The following is a 22,764-nucleotide window of genomic DNA, read 5'->3' as shown; positions in this document are numbered from 1 at the left end:
GCTGGATATAAACGAGCGTGCGCACGCTTTTGTATGTATATGCACCTGTATTTGTGTATTTGTGCTTTACGTTCTATACTGGCGCATCAATGTCTGTAGTCGGAGAAATGGAATACAACGGAGAAAATAACCGGTTAACTCGATCATAAGGACTTTGGGAGAAGAGAGAAAAACAACAAAGATAATGCAAAATTGAAGCGATAGAGACACAAGCTGTAGAAATGCGGAGCCCGCGGCATTTTCATTAAATGAACCGAAATTTATTTTGAAATTTAGAGAGATAAAATGAGAATAGAGAGACTGAATTATACAAGCAAACTCTCAAACCTGTTCTTTTTCACACATATATATATATATATGTGTGTGTACAAAATATACAAAAATGTATAAAAAAAGTATAAAAGAGTGAGTCGTGAATAAAAAAAACTACAATATGCACTAGTCCAGATTTGGTTAAACCTTTCACAAAGAAATGAAAACTTATCAAAACAACATTTAATCGTATCACATTTAATCGCATCAATTTGGATTTCACACTTTCATTCATATCAATCTTTGTTATAATTTTAATATTATACTATTAAAAAGTTTTGCATATAAAGAGAGTTCTGTATGAAAATTAAAAATTGCGATTATTTTTCTCTTGAAAGACTGAATATTAAAATGCAAAGAAATTGAAAAGAATGAAAATTTAAAAAAGGATAAATTAATATAAATGGCATAAAAAATTAAACGATCGAAATCTAAAACAATCTGGAATAATTCGATGTGAAAGGTATAGCACTTTTTTCATCGCAATATTTTCATAGGACACGCTCGATAAACGTCTCTTAATCGGGGCGAGTGGAAGATAATGCTTAAAATGTTTCTCTCGGGAAGCACCGAATGATCGCGAGTACATGGAGCACGATCAACAAAATTGAGAGGGCATAGTATGTTCTTTGGAATTGCTCGTTATACTGCTGGCATCTCTGTACGCGTTGTTGAGAGAAGCAGCATTGTTCGTTATTACAGCATAGGTGAGACTGAACTTTGAGGTCTCAAGACGATTGACGGTTGCTACGGAAACTAAAAGCGTATCGTAACTGTGCAGGAGACGCAGAGCAAGAGCGGCAGGAAGCGAAACTCTGGATGATGACGTGACGCGCGAGCGCGTTTACTTGCTACGGAACATTCCCACAAATGTAGTCGATTAACAGTGCACGATTAGGAAAATTAGGAAGAAAACTAGTGGAAACGTTTCAATTATATTATACACTACACCAGCTGGATGTTAATGTCTTATGCTCATCCGATAGGCAATAACGCGCGCGCAAGTTCTGTTTTATTCATAGAAAGTATGTTATAACATTCGGTAAAAAGAGGAAGGATTTTTAAAGGATTCGTATCAAATTGTTGTCTCCATTTTATATATGTACATAAAATAGATTATCTGTTAAACCTATTAGATGTAAATTTCTAAATATGCAATTCTGGTAACACAAAATATATTTGGATCAAATAGATTTTGATATATTCTAATCAAAAGTTGATGTCGCTATATAAATTTCGTGAATATGAAGAAATGATTTAATTCAAATTTCCAAAAGACAAAAATAGATTTTAAAATATTGTATTGTATGTATTCATAAAAGAGTGCCTAAAAATTATATTATTTAAAAACATTTTTTAAACCTTTAATTACAAATTATGTTTGTCATATTTAAATCAAACATCATAATAATATAATAATGCAAGATATAGCTGTTATCGAATTTAATGAATTTATTATTTGTTATAGATTTTAAATTTTAAATAAAATCAATAACTATAAATAAGTTTAAACCTATTGATAAAACATTTAAAATATATAACAAATTAAGCTTTTAAATTTTTATTTTTATATCAATATGTCGAGATAATCCTTAAATTATTTCTTATGCAATGTCAAAATTTATTTAAAAAGATAAATCGATAGATTATAGATGCAGACAATTTTTTTACCATATAGCTATGCAAGAAATTTGCAAGACAATTATCCGTAAAAGAAAAACCACTCATCGGACAAGTATCGTTTGATAACGAAAATAAGGGTAACAACGATCGTTATTGCGACTCTTCCCGTGAAAATTCTGGTTCGCGTCAACTAACGTTGAACATTATTCGCGTCCACACATGAGTGAAATTGTACAGCGCAGTATCTCAAAAGGTACATCGCTGTTGAAACCAGAGAAGCGGAATATGGTAAGACGGAGGTTGAGGAGACGCGATGGCGACGATAGTGGGAGATGAATCCATAGGAGGACAGAGACACAGATAGAGTCGGAAGAGGGAAGTGAATCTCGCGGATGTGCCAGCTCTCTGGTATGATTCCCAGAGTAAACAGGTACCGTTCTTCCTTACCGGAAGGCAGACGCCGCACACCTACCTACGTATATCTATCTGCAACGTCGCATCTCCTATAGGAATGGGTAACGATTCCCTTCGCCTGTTTGCTCGCCTGGGCGTCCGGAAAAATGGATTTCCTCAGGCGCACTCGTGCATAGTTCCTTAAAAAAAAAAAAAGCTTCGAAGAGGAAATTGCTCGCCGCGCGAATCAGGCGATCTTGGCAAACGCAATACGCAGAGCTATTAGCGTATCTCTCTGGGGACTATTGGAAATGCGATTACCGCAATCCTCACATGGGAATATTTACTACTCTGCCGTAGTGGATAACCTCAAAGTGAAGCGAATATCTATTGTTAACCTTCTCGTACTCTTGTCTACCCCGGTTACAAATGTCTTCAGAAGTGCTAACGAGCACTGTTTGTATCACTGTGTATTACCTATATGTATCCTTATAATTTTATCCTATGAATTTCGCAATCGCGAAAGATACTCGTTGATAAAATGATAGAAGAACAATAAGCTAAAAATTCAGTATCGTTTTTCTCCATATCGCATGAAGTTTTGGGATGGATGAATAAATGTATCTCTTACTATGACAGTTCATCATAATAATACGTGGACATTGAACCCGCTGTGACACAATTTTTCGCGAAATGCACGATAAGAACGACGTCGGTAGATGCGTTTCGGCAGTGCATCATCCGCGAGTCGTATAAAAAAGGAGGCAAAAAATTACCGTGTGAAACGCATCCTCGTCGCACTTGCGGGGATAAAAGGTAATTGGGATAGACGAGACAACTCCATCGTTCGCGTCGTTTCGAGTTGATCTCGCCAGTGCAACATCTGTCGTGGGGCCGCGGGCTTTTTCTACCTTTTTTCCGCATCGGCTCTCCCGCATCTCTCGCTTCCGTCTCTCTATATCTCCTCGTCATTTTTTTCTTCTTGTCTCCCACTGACGAAACCTGTTCTTGCGACGGCGGCAGATGTAAAGAGGCGAGCACGAGTTCATCCAGCAAACACGTGTAGGCGCATATCGAGACGCCGTGAGAGTAAATAGCGAGAGGGCGTACGATTTGCAGTCGAGGTATTTAACGAGGAGAGAGTTGCCTAGCTTTCGTCTGCTAATTGAGCGATTTATTGCACCGTATAGTCGACTCGTCGACGTGAGCTTATTGCGCAATTGTAATATGATGCCGCGCCGATTGATCAATATTGCTCTCGAGCTACATATTTGCACAATAGCAACGTTTGAAGAGCGACTTTCTTGCTCAATAAATTTCAATTGAGATGTAGAATATAAAATTATGTCGCATATCTCTTTCAATTACAATCTTGTAATATAAAGAGAGAATTCCCATAATTCTAAAATTCTTGTTATAATAAAGTAAATCGAACCGTATTATAATAAATATATGAAATCTATTATTTTTCATTATCTATTATTTTTATCTATTATCTATTATTCTTAAAAAAAACTTGTGTTTTTTTAAGAATAATAGATAAAAATAATAGATAATGAAAAATAATAGATTTCATATATTTATTATAATACGGTTCGATTTACTTTATTATAATAAGAATTTTAGAATTATGAGAATTCTCTCTTTATATTACTCTTTTATATCGCTTTACTTTTAATGTTTTAAAATTCTCCACTATAATCGATTATCATCGATCATATAATGCGATCGGAAATGGACATAGACTGACATATGCTGTCTAATAAAACCGCATCCAATAAAAACATATGGTCGCCTATCCTCGGAGGCTCAAGATAAGTCCGAGATCAGGTTTATGATGCTGAGCACGCGAATACTCTACTAAAGTGAACCGCGGCCCTTTACTTTCTGTCTTTGCCTTTTTGCTTACCTTTGAAGCAGACCACACATATACTCATACGAAAAATCGTGCACTCTAAAAGTTGAAATAATTGATTGATAAGTATCAAATATACATATAATCATATTAGTTTTTTTCAACTTAAAATAAATGATTTTTAAATGTAAAAATAAACTCGAAAAGTGAAATAAAATAAATTAATATTTAACATTTTACACACACACACACACACTATAATATGTATATAACAATTTTTTAATTAGATTTTAAATGATTAAATTTCAAAAATTTAATTGCTAAATATAACTTTCGATACTTTTTAGTTAATGACAGTATTAATGCGATAAAAAATACAATATCAAATGTTTGTTTTATTATGGGCGTCATAGGAAGATTATTTGAGTTTAATATTTCCATTACACATTAAAATATTAATTTAGTCCAATCCGGATTAAACTTGATGAGAGGATATATGTATATTGTAGGCAAAGACGGAAATTGTCACTCATTGATTTTGCAATCAATTAAAGTTATTTTGTGTCATATTGCGCATTCTTTAACAATGTAGAGTAAAAAGCATCAGATGCAATAAGCAAGCGTCAACAGCGTATTAATGCACAGGTATTATGCGAATACGCATTAGTCAAATGTGTTATCCGAACAATGTATGCATTCTGCTGAAACAGATTACTGAAATCGTCGCACGTAATGTTCTGATAACATTTTCCATGGAGAATTCTCGTGATCTCGAAATTCGTTGTGCGACAGAGCTTTGATGTCACTCTCGCAGAAATGATAAAATTATTTAGAACGGATGAAGATAAAGCGCATCGTTATTGCAAGCTTAATTTAATAATCAAACGTCCCAAATGTGCTCTATATAGATTAGACTCTACGGATTTTTATTTCGCATAAAGTAAACTTCAAGAAGACTGTTCTTAAGCGACAATTTTTCAGAGTCTTATTCTGGTTCGAGAAACACGAGCTACAAAAGACGACCGCAAGAGAGAATAAAATAAACGGTTCAGTGGAGATTTCGTTTGATTTCAAAAGAAGAGAGATAGAAAGGAAATAAGATGGGTAACTGGAAACGAAAAGGCTGACAGAGAAAGCACACGTGCTTCTGTGCTGTGCGTCAAGAATGATGAATGTTATAGAAGGGTTCTTGTGATCATTCGATGACAATATCGCAAAGTTTCTAATATCGCATCAGAATGAAAATTTAATAAAACTAGAGAAAAATTTGAGAGAACACACATGCCAAAATACTGTCACCTTTGTTTTTAAATAAAATTATTAATTAGATTTATATTTCCTCAAAAAGCATATACTCTTTAATAAAGAAAATTTTCTTTAATAATATACATTAACAGCAGAAAAAATCTTTTATTAAAGAATAAAATAAATGATTTAATGAATTTCATAGCATATAAAGATATGCTATGAAAAATCTTCTGTCCCTCTCCTTCTTTCTATTATATTCTTTATTAAATATTTACATCACGAAAATTTTAAATAAATTTGTTTAATTGAAAATATATTTTGAAATGAAAAATTTTACATACATTTCATTGTTAATATTTATTGAGAAATTTAAATATAACTATCATAAACACTTAAAATCAATTTTACACATATAAATATTGGAACTGTTATTTCTAAAAATAGACTCTGGAAAAGAGAGAATAATTAAAATTATCTCAATTAAATAAAACACTAGTCTAGACTCTTTTAGAAAATAAAATTTAATTACGTTCAATCTATATCAGGATTTTATAAATATAATTTTAATTTAATTTTTTGTAAATATATAAATGGTTCGGACAATGGAAACGAATAACAAATCTAATAATACATTATTTCGGAGTTGTTCACAAATGTAATGAAGCACAATTAATAATTTAATCAATGGGATAATTAAAGAGCAAAAACAGTCATTCAAAAGTAATAAAAAATACTCTCATAACGCGACTCACACGTCTAATTACACGATGCCACATGATGTATGAGTATTTTGCGCGTGGATAATATGTGGAAAGGTACTGGGCGTTGAAGTTAAGGAGAGAAAAAGCTGGGAAAAAAGCCTGAGAAAAAGAGGATGGGGTAGAGGAACTCACGGAGAGAGTGGCAGAAAGAAGGTCAGGCACGCAAGCAGCCGTGCTTTTCCGGGACACCTGATGCAGAGTATATGCTCTCCCACGCAGAGAAAAAAAAGTAGAAAAAGAAGAGAGTGCAAAACACGCGGTAGTGCACCTCTGCTCCTTGGTAAATCTCATGGAAGAATACAACCGCGGTAGGAATCATCCGCTGATGCCGGAATGCGACTCTCATCCCTCGAAACAGGAGTGCATTCAATTTGAAATGCAGAGATGCACTTGGGGCAGCACATACACGATTGAATAGACGGTAAATAAAAGGAGAGGTACTTTGCATAGTATTTTTACAATCGTTCATCAACATACGGGAGTATGTTATCTCATAGGATGGATCAAGCAAGAGCGGAGATCAGAATGTATACGTACGTATAAAGCGAACAAAACTTTTGTATCAAAATTTTATTAGAGAAGATATACATCTTCTATGATCCAATGTATAACTTTCAATATTATGTATCTCGTTATAACTTCAAATTATAAATTCTATTGAATTAAATTCAACTTTCATTTAAGAAAACAATATTTTTCTTTCAATCTCTTAATTTGACAGTTCACATCACGTTAAAAAGAGTCGGAAAATTGAGAAGTTCTGAAAAATTCATAAGATATAAAAAATATATGGCTTTATCTCTGACGAGACTTTTTCTCAAAAGAGCAATCGCGTGTCCGGATTCGTTTTCGATCTCGGTTTCTCGATTAATGACCTACGCTTTATTTCGTGAGTCGGGGCCGTTTGTCGGGCGAACAGTTGCTGGAGGTTTTAAATGTGAAGCGTATGAGGAATTGTACTGACGGGGTGGCGTGCAAAACGAGCGAAATCATCTCTCGCAGAGCGCGCATCCCTATGGCGCGGCATTCTGTTTTGTTTACGAGGCTTTTGTCTCGCCCGAGTGGTACAACGACCATTCGTTACCAGCTACTCGTCACGTGAAAGTCTCGTCCCGTAAGATAGTGAGAGAAAACTCGCCCCATATAGTATATATATTTCCCTCTCTGTATCACACGTTCTCGCTTTGTCAGCTCGATCTCTTCCTTCTTCCACTTTTTTTTTTATCAGCGTCGTCGTTCCGCTCGCTAGCGCGCGTAAGAAGCTCTAATAAAGTTAACTCGCTCGGAGGTTCTTCAGAACGAGGTGTTCCTCGAGTGCTATAGTGTTTGCGCTACTTGTCTGCAATCGCTTTTTTGCGCGCTTTTTTTCGCGAATGGCAAACTCGCGTACGCGTAACGATGAAGCAGGAGCAAAGTCGCGCAGTAACTCGAAAGACAATTCGGGAAAAAATCTTCCTAAAGCACACGGATTTTTTATAACGCATTGCGAAATAGCTGATTCGTCTAACAACGTCTATAATTAATTGTCATAGGAAAATCCACAGCTCAAATCTACGAATTTCTTTCAAATTGTATAATTTGAGTATTTTGAATTGAATTTTTTGATTTGACTTTATTTAGCGATTAATAATAATCAAAATTTTCAAGATTGTGTTTATAGATTTTTAAAAATGTTCTTTTCAATAATAATATTTATTTGAATCTTACATCTTTGCATGATTGAATCATTCAAAAAATTTCAGGAAACAGCTCACCCATCACCTGATTGTGCAACATTAATATGCAAACAGTATAGAAATGCACACAAAAAAATGCAATTTCAATTATAATTATAAAAACAAAAAAGATCAACAAAATTAAAACCTATTATATTAATTTAATCTTCCTATTTTTGTATAATTTAAATTTAACTTATTCAATGTGGCATGCAAATTAAATACCTATATCATAAAATTGCACAAATATTTTCGGAGCAAAAGAAGACTATATTGGAAAATCCGGCAAAATTTTCTCTCCCCCCTTCTCTCTCTCTCTCTCTCTCTCTCGTTATAAATTTATCTGACGCGGATTGGCTACTCGTAATGCTCTTAGGAAGCAAAGTTGATTTTTTCATCCCCTTTCCGCCGTCTCTCTCGCGGCCAGCTAGCCTCGCTTCAATTTCCGCCTATCTCCCTTTCCCCTTTTGGCTCGACTGGGATATCGTTGTCACTGTAGAGCTTTAATCCGTACACAACCCGGGACCGCTGAAAATTCCAGTATTTATTAATTTCCGACCGGCGCGAGAGCGACCGGTGCAATTACTCGACTGGGAAAGCATTTCCGATCAGCTGCTTATCAATCGCGCTACATGTGAGGTCGAAATAATTCAAATTAGAAGGGATAAATCTATATTCAGACTAACGCTTATAAATCACTCGAAATTAGTAGAATATAAATCCTCTGTAGTTATTTTCATTTTTATGTTTCTCTCTTATAATTCGACGGTACACGATTTTATATCATGAGATTTTTTCTTCATGGATTAAAAAAACAGGTAATAATAAATAATTTTTTTCTATAATCTAATATACACATTAAAAGTGTAATATCCTTCATATTTTCCTTTCACTTGATTTTAAATAATTTTATATATTACTTGTAGCAGCAAGCGATGAAAATACGATATAAAAAAATCGAAGATTAGAATATTGCAAATATGTATTTAAAAAAATGTTCATTGATAAGAAAATAATATTAGATACAAAAAAAGATTAGATACGAAAAAATAGAAAAACATTATTGCGGAGAAGACGAGAAATGATTGCAACGGCAGTGAAAAAATGACGCTGAAGAAATGGGAAAAAGTATACAGGAACGAACATCACAGTCGCAGTCGCATTTTATTTCGCGCGCGATAAATATATCCCCGTTTGTTTTACGGGAGTGTCCGTCCGAAAACAAGATCGCTGCCGGCTTTTTTTTACATACCACCCTCTCGCGTTCATCTCGGTGTGGTGTTACCAGACATGCTGTTACGGTAAAATCGAATGTACCGCAGAAAATCGAATCGTTCTGCATTGATATCTAAAATAAATTGAATCTAAAATAGTAATAACGAAAATTGCAAATATTTTTATATATAAAAATATCATGATTCTAATTAGATTTGATTTGCGCGTAAAAGAATAAAGGATAAATGGATGAGATATATGTTTATATAATTAAAAATTAAAAACTTTGAACAAGTTAAATTGCAAAACTGTACGTATCAACGTATTTTTATTCTTAAATTATATTTAAAGAATTAAAGAATTTGATTCTCTGTACTAAAAATAAAATAATTTTATATCGAACATTAATTAAAAAATTTTTTAAAAATTTATCAAAATGCTTTTGACGATGGGAGATATATTGCGCGCGTTATTTTCGTTCTCCAGAACGTCATCGTGATGTGATTTTGACGATATGATCGGACAACCGATAATTTCTCTGAACTATAGATTCGCCGAGCAATTTGTCGCATGGAAATATCGAGAACGACCGAATTAAATTTAAAACGAGATGTCGCCGGAGAGACGACAAGTCGTGAACAATTAAATCGCGTCCTCTGGAAATCGAGAAAGGCTGCCTTTTGACTCTGTTCGTGACTGATGAATTGCACGTGTCGCGAAGCGTGGAATGTACGAGCGAGCGCGTTACAACGAGCGAATATTGTCATCAAAATTAATGAGCACGTCTATTTGTTCCGATAAATCCGCACGAGATATGAATGCACGCTCAGTTTACGGGAAAATTCACTATAATATCTGTAACAACTGGAAATGATAATCGACTCTAATCAGATTTAACACATTAAATTTACATGTGAGCCAATTCAAAGGCTTTGAAACGTGAAATTATTTCTTATCACCTATTGCGAGATTCTAGATTTTGGCAAAGTTGTATATTTTTTTTTATGTTGTATTGTACATTTTTTTTACATATGTTAATTATATTTACATATAAATTCAAACAGGTTTGAGGTACCATCTATTAATTCGCTGTTAATTAATTAATCGTTAGTTCATAAACAGGAAGAAAAATTTAGATAACTAACAAATCAGTTGTAATAAAAAACTTACATTTATTAGTATATAATTTTTAAAACAGAATTGTTCTGTGTAATTCACAATCTGGAATAATAGAAATATTATTTACTATTTAAAAAAATATTTATTTCTATTTAGAAATAAATCACGCATACCTAATTTTTTAATTGATATAATTACAAAATACTTTATCTGTGTGTTAAGCAATTTCAGAGCAAATATGAAGATTAATGAATTTTTTTAAATTATAATTTGTTTCTAATACAGTATTGAAATATCTTTTATCGCAAATAAATTAATTAGAATCATAATCAAATAGCAAATTATAGGTTTAGCACATCCAAATCCGCAACGCACGTTACAATGTAAATGTATATAACACCAACTGATATTGAAACATTGAAAATTGCTCTTGAAACAAGCCGTAGGATATGAATGAAGATCTACTGGCTGATAAACTGCAGAATTATGCACGCGTGAGAGACAAGAGGCGGTAGGAACATGTTACAAGCAAACGATATATTATAGGGTGGGTTAGAGCTGAAAAGAAAAAAAGACAGAGTCGCGAGATAGAGAAAGAGACAGCAAGGAGTGGGAAAATAGTGTAGGGAAGGTGAAGGGAAGTGAGCTTTGAAATATTTTATACTTTCCGAGCACGCTTCGCGGGGCCAATATGTCTGCCCCAGGCAACAAGCAACTGTATCACGTCTCCGCGATTTTGTACGGTTTTTGCATTCGATCTTTGCTACCGTTTTACGCCACTACCGTTGCAGGTGCACACGTTAAATGCATAACGCTGCATCCTTATTCCTAAACAGCTTGAAAGCACTGAATAAGGCTAAAACTTTCATAAAATCGCGTCAGGCGTAATTTCATTTAAGGAATTGCAAACTTGTGAGAAAATAGAGTAAACAGTTTACGCGAAAGAGAATTTTATACATCAAAAAATAATTTTAATATCTTTCAGTCTTTTCAATAAATGACTAAGATGGTGATTGAAGATATAATCACGTTGTACGGGAGGAAACTATTATACTTATACTTAGTAAAAAAGCTTGCAGTTATAAATATCTCAATAATCCGACAATTAATTGTGACATAAAGAGGGATCATAACCATTATACATTTATCATTTACGCGCACTTATTGTGCGAGGCACTTTAGTTATTAATACCTATTAACTGCGTGCTCTCTTGTCTCAATGATGACGTTATGTTCCGTCATCTGGAAAATTGCATACCAACGCTAAATACGATCGATGAAGTGTGCACGCCATTTATTGTTAGTCATTCTGGGTCAAGATCATGGAAATACATATGACTTCATTCAAGTGCAATCAGAACGACCTTCGTGATTCATTAAGTGGCGCCTCGTGGAAACCGGATTACTTAACATTTCTTACTCAAGCAGACCTGTATTACTTGTGTGTGTGTGTGTGTGTGTAAAATGTAACGTAAATTACTCATTTAAAATCTAGTAAACAAGTGAAACAGTAATATTTTGTTACATAACTGTAAGATATTATTTTATTATTATCTTATTAATTATTATATAGTTATATATTGATTCAATATTTCATTTTCCTTCAATTAATAAAGCAAATAATGTTACGTCTAATTAATAGACAAATATTTGAACAAAAAATAAAGAAAATTATTTATCAATGAATATATCATGTATATCGTCTCTACGTTTAACGCTTTGTTGATATTCTTTTGAGTTATAAAATGACATTTACTTTTGAGAATGTGTGTGTGACATTTACTCGATTTAACACGCTACAAGAAATTATAATCGAATACGCCGCAGTTGACGATCAACTTGATTCACGAAGTCCGACATGCGCGATGAGGTAAGGATACGCTTAAGAAATCGTCTGATAGTCGATAATCGATGAGTCACGGCGGATCATTGGATCCAACGTGATTACGAGACGCGCTCACGCACATCCGATCGACGCGACGCGACGCCTCCATCCGGCACGTATCTTGGCACGTTTCTAAAAAGAGATTCAATGCTTCTTGCGATAGTGTCGCAAACATTTCGTCACATTTACATGTCTTTGTATTTACTTTCATTTTGCTCATCATGCATGTCATCGAGCGCTATTTGCTTGCCCGGATTGTCTTCCACGCCGCGCGGCATGATAATTAATTGTCATCGCTCGTTCATTAGAAATATTTCGATCAAGAACGCTTTGAAATTCTGCCAAGACCAATTTATCGAAGGTTTCTTTTTTTAAAAGTATACGCGCAGATATTAGAAATAGAATCTCTTTCTGAGAAAATGATACTGTGACAGTCCGCTATGTATGTCAAATTTTATTATATTGAATAAAAAAATTAAGTAAAAGAATTTAATGCAGTATAAATTTAGATTTTATTTAATTCGTATTTTTTCTTATTTTGTTAATAAAAACACATTTTAATCGAATCTTGAAAAGTAACTTCATAAATTGAAATTAATTTAATTTAATAAAGTATTTGTATATTTAATTTGTAGAAAATTCACTTAAAAGACGCTAAATTTAAAGAATGTTTAAATAAAGTTTCATTGCTAATCGAGTTTATTTGATGCGAAAGTTTCCAAGCTTGTCAATTATATGTAGCTTAATCATTGATGAACATTACTGGAAAAACTTTATAGAAGGCATCTGTTAACTGACTACCCTAAATTAATAAACAGAAATAGAACTTTTCAACTGTAGGACACGATCAATCTAAGCGTATAAAATTTTTATAGCTTGCGGCTTGTGCCTTAATTTCGTTCTCGTTCCCGGAAGTGGAAGGCGGAAAATAAACCGAGAGCAGTCGCGTTTTCCTACACTTTTAACTCTGCTCGCAGATCGCAGTCTCATAAATTTTAATCGTGCCGACGTCTCATCTGTTTTTAGAAAATTAGACTATCCGGTACTCTCTTCGCCGGTGCAGCGATACGCGCTGTGTCTAGCATTCCTTTATTTTCCATAACGTCAAACCCAATATTTTTCTTTTATTAGCCAGGCTTCATAGCTGCTTTCTTTAGAACATGCTGAATAGAACATTGATAACATGAATGAAAGCAGTCGACGCAAATTGTCCTATGGGAATTTTTCATGCGGAAATTTTTTATTCGCAATATCAATAGGTATAATATGCTTCTTTATGAATAATATTGTATATTAATATTCAATATATTCATAATATATAGTTTATTAAAAAAAAGTTCGAAATATTATCTTTATTTATTTTTTTAATTTTGTGAATTTTTTTAAACGAACATTTTGTGAATTGAAAACTGAAATCTTTGTAAAACTGGTAATTTCGAGTTATTGTTTCTCGTTTTTTGAAAAATAAGGATAAAACTTTTCTGCAAACATTCTCATCATGCTATTCCCCAAATATATTTTTTCGCAATTTATTGCAACAATGGCATGTAAATTTTCAATGCACAGAAATATTTCAAACATACATGGGCATTAAATCAAAGTTCCTCTTCTTACAATTTAACTTGACGCTAGAGAAGAATAACTCGACAAACATTCTCTCTTTACCACAAAGGAATTAGATTCGATTTTACTGCTCTACCTTTAGTAGCATACGTCCTTCCGAATCGAAAGGAGAATTACGGCGAAAAGATCTCGAGAGTGGAGTGCAAGTTTTCCACAAACGCACCGCGAGAAAGAGAGAGAGAGAGAGAGAGAGAGAAAGAGAAAACAATGGTTTTCCTGATTCATTGCGATCTTCGATATAATGTAAGAGAATAAAAGGACTATCGTTTAAAAAGCCAGATGTATATATATAAGAAATATTTTCCGGTGAATAAATCTGCGCGCGGCGTCGCACAATAAAACGCATTTATCCTTGCCTCGAGATAAATTTGCGGAAATTGGATCTGAACGCCGCGCACGATTTCCATCCGCTTTGGGAAATGCGTTTAATTTTGCAGTTTTTTGCATGAGTTAAAAGGGGAGAGAGAAAGAGAGAGAGAAGGAGATCTCGCGTGCGCGGTCGACAAGTAAAAATGGGGAACACGATTCTCCGGCGGTATTATACATCGCGCTGAAGATTATTTCCGCAAATCCCGTAATCTCGCGCCGCTATAAAATGGATAGGAATCGCGTCCGGTTATGATAGAATTTTTAATCTGCGCGAACGGATCAAATCGACACAAAAATCATGTCGGGCGTCGCGTCGCGTCGAGTCACGACGCGTATCTCGTTCGATTCGATTCAATCTGTCATCGGGACAAAAATTGGCCATCTTTATGATCGTCTATCGCAGTTGATTGTCGTTCGCGGCGTGCGCGAATCGCTCTATCGAAATCACGCGACTGTAAATCAACTATAGAACCCGCCAATTTATCTGCAGTTTATATTGCATAGTCTATATATAGTTTGCAGTGCCTCACCAAAACGTTCATTCGACCGACAACAAATATATATTCCGACATCTATATTATTATAAGTCTGTGTGTATAAGATATCTGGATTCAAGATAATTAATCAAGATAATCATCTCTAATAAAGAGATAGATTTGAAACGCTTGAGTAGCTTAAAGAGATAATTCTTCTTAAAAGATTTATCTCTCTCTCACTCTCTTCTCTATTATTATTATCTCTCCCCATAATTTAATATCTTTGTAAAGAATCGGAATTTTCTACAATTGCGGAAAACCGTAAGCTCTCTTAAGCCACAAACGCAACTTGCAGAACTTTGCCAACTATTCAGATCTTGAAACAATATATTTTTGCGCGGAAAGAACTTGTACAAGAGCGATCCATAAGAAAATTTAACGGAAGACGGGCCGAAAAATTCTCATTTCCGCGCAATCGCGTTGATCGATGAGCGAGCCGTTAAATATTGACGAGGTAGGACGCGAGGTGGATGCAAAAAGCGGTGGTTTCCGCGGAAAACGAAACGAACGGGGTGGATACAAATGAGGCTGCAGGGATGAGCAGCGTTATCTCGCATCCTGCGGGAGCTATTTGTTCCGCCTCTTTCTCCATCCTGTGCACCACCGATATCGCCACTCTCTCTGGAAAACTCCCTCTTGCGCATCCGCTCCGTGATAAGAGAAACGCGAAACCGATTCTTCCATAACAATTCGCCGAGATTGTAATCGTCGCGATCATCTGAACGTTGATCGAATCTTATCGCGTGAGAAAACGCGAGGGTATAATATATTTTTTCCGAACGTTGGCGAGCGAATGAGCAACTTTTTAATATATTACGCAAGAATAAGTGCGCAAATTGAAACCTCGCGTTAATTCGTTCTTATTACGACGAGAGATAAAGCGGTAACGTCGTTTTTCCGTTCGTTTTATTATTCTTAATAAAAACGGTCGGCGCTAGATTAAATTTTCTTTTGCGTTTGCGGAGCGTCGCCGTCGAGTTATGAAATCCTCGCGGAAGAACCAGAACGCGACGGAAATAATCATTGCATTTCACGAAGAGACAATAGACAATAATTATGCTCAAAGACACTGCTTTATTAACCCGTCCCCCGAACGTGGATGATTTATCTGACGCTGTTGATATTTCTTGTAGCATTAATAAAAATTCCATGAAACGCATTATTACTTTTTTTTTATTGTTGCGTAATAATAGTCTAGTTTTATCATATTTTATTACTGACCTGTGACATTTATTTCTTATTTATTAAAATGGTGTTTCACAGAGAAATTGCTTCAAATTTGATTTTCGGATAGCTGCTTTTCGATCGAATTAGAAATTATTCGTTATGTAGAATCTCGGAAATGCCTGTCGCACTTCGACTTGCGAGAGTGAGGTAGATAGGAATAAGTAGATATTGGAATAGTTCTAAGTAGAAAACGAGAACACAGCGCGAGATTACGGGATTGCGGCATGTCTGACCATACGTCGGCTTTACTACTGCCGAATTGCGCAACTGGCGGTTCTCTTGTCAGGAAGGGGAAGTGAAAAATCCTCAGATTCCCTCAGGAATCGTCGGGGTATCCTTATAAAACTGGTAGATTAGAGTGAGACGTGACGAGAGCATGGAATCCGCTCTGAGTAGTAAGCATACCGACGATGCGAACTGAGCACATTGCACAGTTATATTTCGACATAGACATGATCCAGCGACATCAAATGCGCTTCAACATATATATATATATCGCAAAAATAGACTCATTTTACTTCATTTTTCATGGAAATCTAAATCTATTTTTCTCATATAAAAAACCAAATTTTGCATTTTGCAACAGATTTTAATGGAGTTTAATTTCTCTTTAAAATCCAATATATTATAAATATATTTATTAAAGCATTAATAAATCTAAAAAAAAAACATTCAGTACATTAATATAGAAAATATCGGTAGATCGGGCTATTCGTGAATTTTTTAGTTATCTCTCTTATCCAAAACTATTTATGTACATGGAATAATTAATCGATAGTGATATAGCCGACAATATTGAATCATTATATGATTTGACCAGCATTAAATTTTAGTTATTAAAAACATTAAATTACAGGTGTAAAATATGTATAATAATAAATTAAACAAAATCTTCAGATTAATATAGAATTTAAGAGAATCTCAATATGTGATTTTATACAATTAAATTTGTTTCTTGAGAAAAAGAATGATATTGCTTTTGTTACGATGCTTTCGAATCTAATCTGGAGAAACGAATAGTGAACATCTCGTAAGAGTTAAAAACAAATCACTCATTTTTATTCTAGTCGACAGATTCCGTTTATCAGTATAAATTAATTTTACCAAAGATCTTGTTTACGAAGAAAAGTATCAAGAACTCGAATTAAATATAAAAATTATATTTTGGGGAATTTTCGCTCAAAGCTATAAATAATAATATTAAAAATCATTCGAATATAAAACGCTTATAATTTAATTCGAATAAAACATATTTAATATTAATTTATTAATGTTGGTAAATAGATGTTCAATACTGTGTAAACAGTATTAAATATTTATCATTATCATTTATAATGATAAAAGTGTAGCTTTATTCCCATATTTTAATAGGAACACTTTATTACAGAGTGTCAGAATAAAAACAAAATTATTTTTATATTTGTCGTAATTAAAATCGTCACGTAAAATCGATGTCCTGGTCGCAAAGTATACGTAAATTCATGCACATTCGCGACAATTTGTCTGCAACTCTTATCATTTGATATCATTATTCACTGCTTGACTAAATATATTCCGTACTTAACATAGTAATAAATCACCAGTCACGTAAGGCGAATCCTAATGGGGAGCGCAGAAGAAGGGTGTGTCGTTGAGAAAAAAGCTGCTGAATATTCGCGCGAAGTACCCTCACTCGGGGAGAATTCCCGGAGGAGAATATTGCAGCGAATCGTCAGCGAGTAAGATACTCAGAAACGGCCGGAAACGTAGAAATCCTCGCGAGAATCGTGGAGTTCATTAGCGCTAAAAATTAATTTTGTTGAAACTCACCCTTTCTGTCGCTGAAAAAGTCCGCGCGGCCGCACGTCGCGCAAAACGCGACGAAGAGCACCAGTGACGATCTGCAAACACAATCATATTTCAGATAAGAAATATATGTAAGTTCGAGATTAATTTATATATGGAACTTAGTAATCTCAAACCAAGAGATACAGTTCCGAAGAATTAATTTTTCGCGCTTGGGCTCTATTGGCCGATTTAAAAATTCATGTATTATTATTACAATCATATTTCTTATATTATTCATCATAATAGTTTCCGGTTGATTGTGGAATAGTATAGCGTTATTCAAAATAGACGAACATTTCGATGATTAATTGTTTCGTTACTTGAGCATTATTACCAACGATACGGTTTGTAACTAATTCTAATTAAATAAGAATGAAAAGAGCGAAATATTGGAAACAATTAAAATAAAGGGTATAAAGTTAGTGTATCGGGAGAGAGAAAACCGGTGTTAGAAAAGCTTGTGATCCTGTGATGAAATTAGCGTTAGAGCAATTCGAAATAACAATGTTGTTATTAAAGGAGAACAATAGAGAGAGAGATACACTTGCTGTAACCGTAAATGTGCGATAACCGGATTGGACGGTACTGAATTCAGAGATCAAGAGAAGTGGCTTTTTGATACCCTCGCACCTTTGTAAGTATCGATTTTGTAACACAAAATATATGATCACGACTTACGATGAATTAGTTTTACACACGATGTAGAAGTTTAACTTGACGTAACTTGATCCGTTTTTATTTAATAGATTGCCTTTTATTTAATAAATTTTTATTTATCTCATCTTTTTTTTGTTGATATAATCCTCTAATTATTAAAATCATACGCTTGACTTGTATATTATAATTTCGATAAATTCGTTTAAATAGCTGAAAAGTATCTTTAAAAGTTAAACAAATAAAAAGAAAAAAGCAATGGAACTCGTTATGTAATTTCCTTTAATTTAGAGTTCACGACTTTCTCCAATCACTCTTTACTATGAAATCTCACGGCATAAAATATATTGTACAAACTCTCACTTAACTATTTTTGATACATTATTCAATGCGTGGAGCGCGGCTAATAGAAACAAATCGTGACTCGCTTGTTGTAACGCACGATAAATCTCTGCTTCCCTTCTCTCTTTCTCTTTTCCCGATTCTGCATTATTCCCTGACTAGACTAAGGTCAGTGGAACACGGGAAACTCGGTAAGTGTGACACACATTTACATCTCGGCTTGCACAACAGCCGGCACTCCGGCGCGCACATGGTTCGCCGATCGTGATTCACGATCGAGAATGCCGTACTTGCGCAACGATCAAACCTGCGAGGACGGCCGTGCCCCTCGATTTCGATTTCCATTTAACAAGGACGTCGATCCCGCCCCCTTCGTTTCCCCCCCTCCCACCTCTCCCTTTCACGTTCAACAGGCAAATGTTGACAAATGATTGAATTATCGATGTCGACCGAAGTAAACGCACATTTTGCATAATGTATGCAGCAATATGGAGATCGAAAATATTGTATCATCTATTGTTGTCATAATAATACATGCTCGATAGTGTTGAATCGTATATATACGAACAATATTGTAGGAAAACTTATCGAGTGTTGTAAATGTTTCAAAGTGAATGATATCTTGTCAAAATAATATAATAAACTTCAACAAATTATGAAGAAGATTCGCGAACACAAAATTTTTTTTTTTTGTTAAAAATCTCAAGAGAAAAAAAAAGAGTAATCAATTACAAAAACGATAATTTCTCTTTCATGATATAGAAATAATAAAATAATTGAATATTATTTACTATTTACATTTGTATAGCTTATACGAGTATCTCTTGGATGTGTTCATATTTTATTGAATCATATTAGTATAGTTCTTATAAATTAACAGGAAATGATTATTTTTAAAAGATATGTACGATACGATTATTTTGATTGATACGTGTTTGCTTTGTAATTTTTTTAATTAGTTGACATAATTAATAGGTATATCTCTTATTCTAATTAATTAAATATTCTCAATATAAATAATATGCGATTTGTGGCGTATTTTTTATGTAGCTAAATTCTTATTAGTAAATCTATAAAATGTTTTGTTTAAAAGTTGATTAAATATTAATCTTATATAGAAAATATAGAATTATCAAACTGTCATAAAAAATGTCAATTTCTTTTATATCATTATCAGATAATGATCTCTACAACTTAGGAAAACGTGTCACTGTTATCCAGGGAGATCTCGATTGCTTTTCGTAAGATCATTAAACATTTTTAAAGCTTCATACAAATTTCATGAGAGCCTACTGCTTTCACAGAAGTTTAAGAGGTTACGCCGAGTTTCGTTGAAGTTTATGACGTTTTATAAGGTCTCGTGAAATATCCGAGGTTTCATAGGACGCAAGAATTTTATAGAGCGCAAAAAACTTTTTCGTACATATTGCATGTCTTCGCTAAGCTCTGTGTAATGCAATAAATGTATCACAAAATTAAACATAAGAGATATAAAATTATACGATGATACCATAAAAAATTATGTACAAGAAAATGTGTTGATAATTAATATTATAATTATATGATTAATATGTATAATTAATAAATAAATATATATATATGTAATTAATAAATTATAATTATAAATTATAATTAAAAAATAATAGTTGAATTATATACATATGTATATAATAAATTATATCATTTAGAATTATATATATTGTACATATATATGTATATAAATTATAAATTATTACTAAAATATATATAATTACATAAGAATATAAAATCATATGCTTTTAATACATAATAATTAATTTTGATTTAATACTGCCTATATGTACATTTTAATTATTATAAAGGAAAATACATAATTGAAGATAAGCTAATACGAATATATATCTTCAATTAGTAAATTTATTAAAAATTAATTTGTAGGTTAATTGTATTTTATTTTATATATTTCTTGTCTGTATTCCGCAGACACTCATTACATATCGATTTTACGCAAGACTGATTATGAGTAACAGCGATGCTATTCGTGCGTGTAACCAAAGCGTTAATAGAAATCGAACGCAATTGAAGGATCTATTTTTAGCGACTGACTTTATTCATTATGCACTTAATAACGGGTATACGTTTGATTACAAAGATGATATAAATTCCAAATTTCTAAATCGAAATTAGCGAAAAGATTATGATAACTGTTATTTCGATTCTTAGAAACATCGTACATTATGTCATCAGGTGCTACTTTTCATGCGAATTCTTCAACAAAATATTTACTTAAAATTTTTGTTTGACTTAAAAATTTGTTTGATAAAATGATCATTCTATATTAAATAATATTATAAATTATTATAAATTATATTCTGAATTAAAATTTATAAAATAACTTTAAAGCATGATCATTATTTTTATTTTTATATTAAATAATTGCAGTTGTATTTATTATATTTAAAACCTTTTATTTAAATATAAGATATAAATTTGACACTTGCAATTCTTTTTCAAAAATTCATATAATTTGTAATCATACAGTTACACAATAAATTTAAATATTTTTATAAAATGTTAGAATGTATAGAGAGAAAGTTAAAGCTTATCAAAATTATTTTCTCTTTACTTATTTGGAAGCATTAAAAATAAAACTACAATGATATAATAATTATCTCATTCAACGATCAAATAAGGGGACTGACATAAGCGTTTCTGATTTCTGCAATCTCGCGTTATAAAGCGTTTTATTTCTTTCGATAAGAGAGTATCACTACTTGTGCATGACATCACCACAAGAAAGAAGAACTCTTTGCAAGAAAAAGTGGAATAAATCTCAATGTGGCTGCAGAGGGGCCGTAAAAGAAAGAGCAGAGAAAAACCACGGCGATAGCGTTGAGATGATAATCGACCGCTTGTTTGAATAATATATGATGTAGTATATCTTTTTATAAACGCATAAGTTCTTTATCCTCTTATTTTTTTGATTTGGCAATTTCAAAGGCAACGAATATAATAGAATTTTTATAGATACATACATGAACTATGCTTGTACATATGCACACAGTTTATTAATATAATGATATGTAATATTGAAATAAAATTTACTTATGCGTAATAATTGTAGATAATTTAATTGTTTACTTCAGCAATATTATTGTGTGTTTTTAATAACTGAAAATATTCACACAAAAATTTTATACTTTATATCTGCTATCTAATCATATCAGATTCTCTGATATTAAGCTTTCTCTTTAATTCTCATTAATTTCAAATCAATAATTTTGTGTAACAAGTTGCATAGAATCACTATATTATTCATTCTTATTTATTTTAATAAAAATAATATATAAATTTTTTATATGAAAAGTGACAGTTGTATATACAGTATTATTGTATAAAATGTATCGTTTCCCTAATTAAAAAATGTTATAAAAAAGAATTAATAATAAATAATAGAAATAATTTCTATACTGATAATTTTTAAAATATCTATAATCATATTAATTTTAACATATTAATAAAAGCTCATAATTATAATACAAATAATATAATAATAAAAAGAAGAAGAAAAAGAAGAATAGATTAATAATTCGGCTCTCAGTCTTTATTTTAATTTGGGATTAATAATAATGATCTTTTGACAGCACATATAAAATATAGTACAAATTTTGCATAAAATAAATTATGCAAAATTAAAATATTTTTAATAAGAATACAACAAATAAAGAAAAAGATCGCGTGTGCATATAAATTTTACAAATTCTTGGAACTACTCGAGTATCGTTTACAAAAGCTACCGTTGCTGCACTATAAGTAAGCCTCTTTGTAACAACGGGACGATTCACAAAATGAGAATGTGGAGGTCCTATCGTCGACGATAATGACGACGGATGACGACATTCCATTAACCCACTGGCCCGAGTAGCGATATAAAAGAACCGAGGTTGGTCCAATGAAAGCACGGAACACGTGTACCGGGTGGTGGTAGAATAATTAAGCGAAACGACGACAACGTCGACGTCGAGGAGCTCGTTAATGAAGCGAGGGCCCTTACAAGTCGACGAAATTCAGAGGAAACTTG

General features: G+C 33.0%; 1 protein-coding gene across 6 annotated transcripts in view; it reads right to left on the bottom strand.

Moving 5' to 3' along the window:
• The window catches only part of Mp (collagen XV/XVIII-type protein multiplexin), a 232,390-nt gene that overhangs the window by 193,358 nt on the left and 16,268 nt on the right, over positions 1-22,764 (bottom strand). For all 6 annotated transcript variants that reach the window (XM_029317419.2, XM_029317413.2, XM_029317415.2 and 3 more), the window contains exon 2: positions 17,691-17,761. In XM_029317419.2, the coding sequence (XP_029173252.1) occupies positions 17,691-17,761 (71 nt within the window). The remainder of the gene's footprint in view (positions 1-17,690; positions 17,762-22,764) is intronic.

Source organism: Nylanderia fulva, unplaced genomic scaffold, assembly GCF_048542155.1.
Source record: "Nylanderia fulva isolate GAGA-0341 unplaced genomic scaffold, ASM4854215v1 Scaffold1, whole genome shotgun sequence".
NCBI lineage: Eukaryota > Metazoa > Arthropoda > Insecta > Hymenoptera > Formicidae > Nylanderia > Nylanderia fulva.
This window is presented reverse-complemented; position numbering and strand designations above follow the sequence as displayed.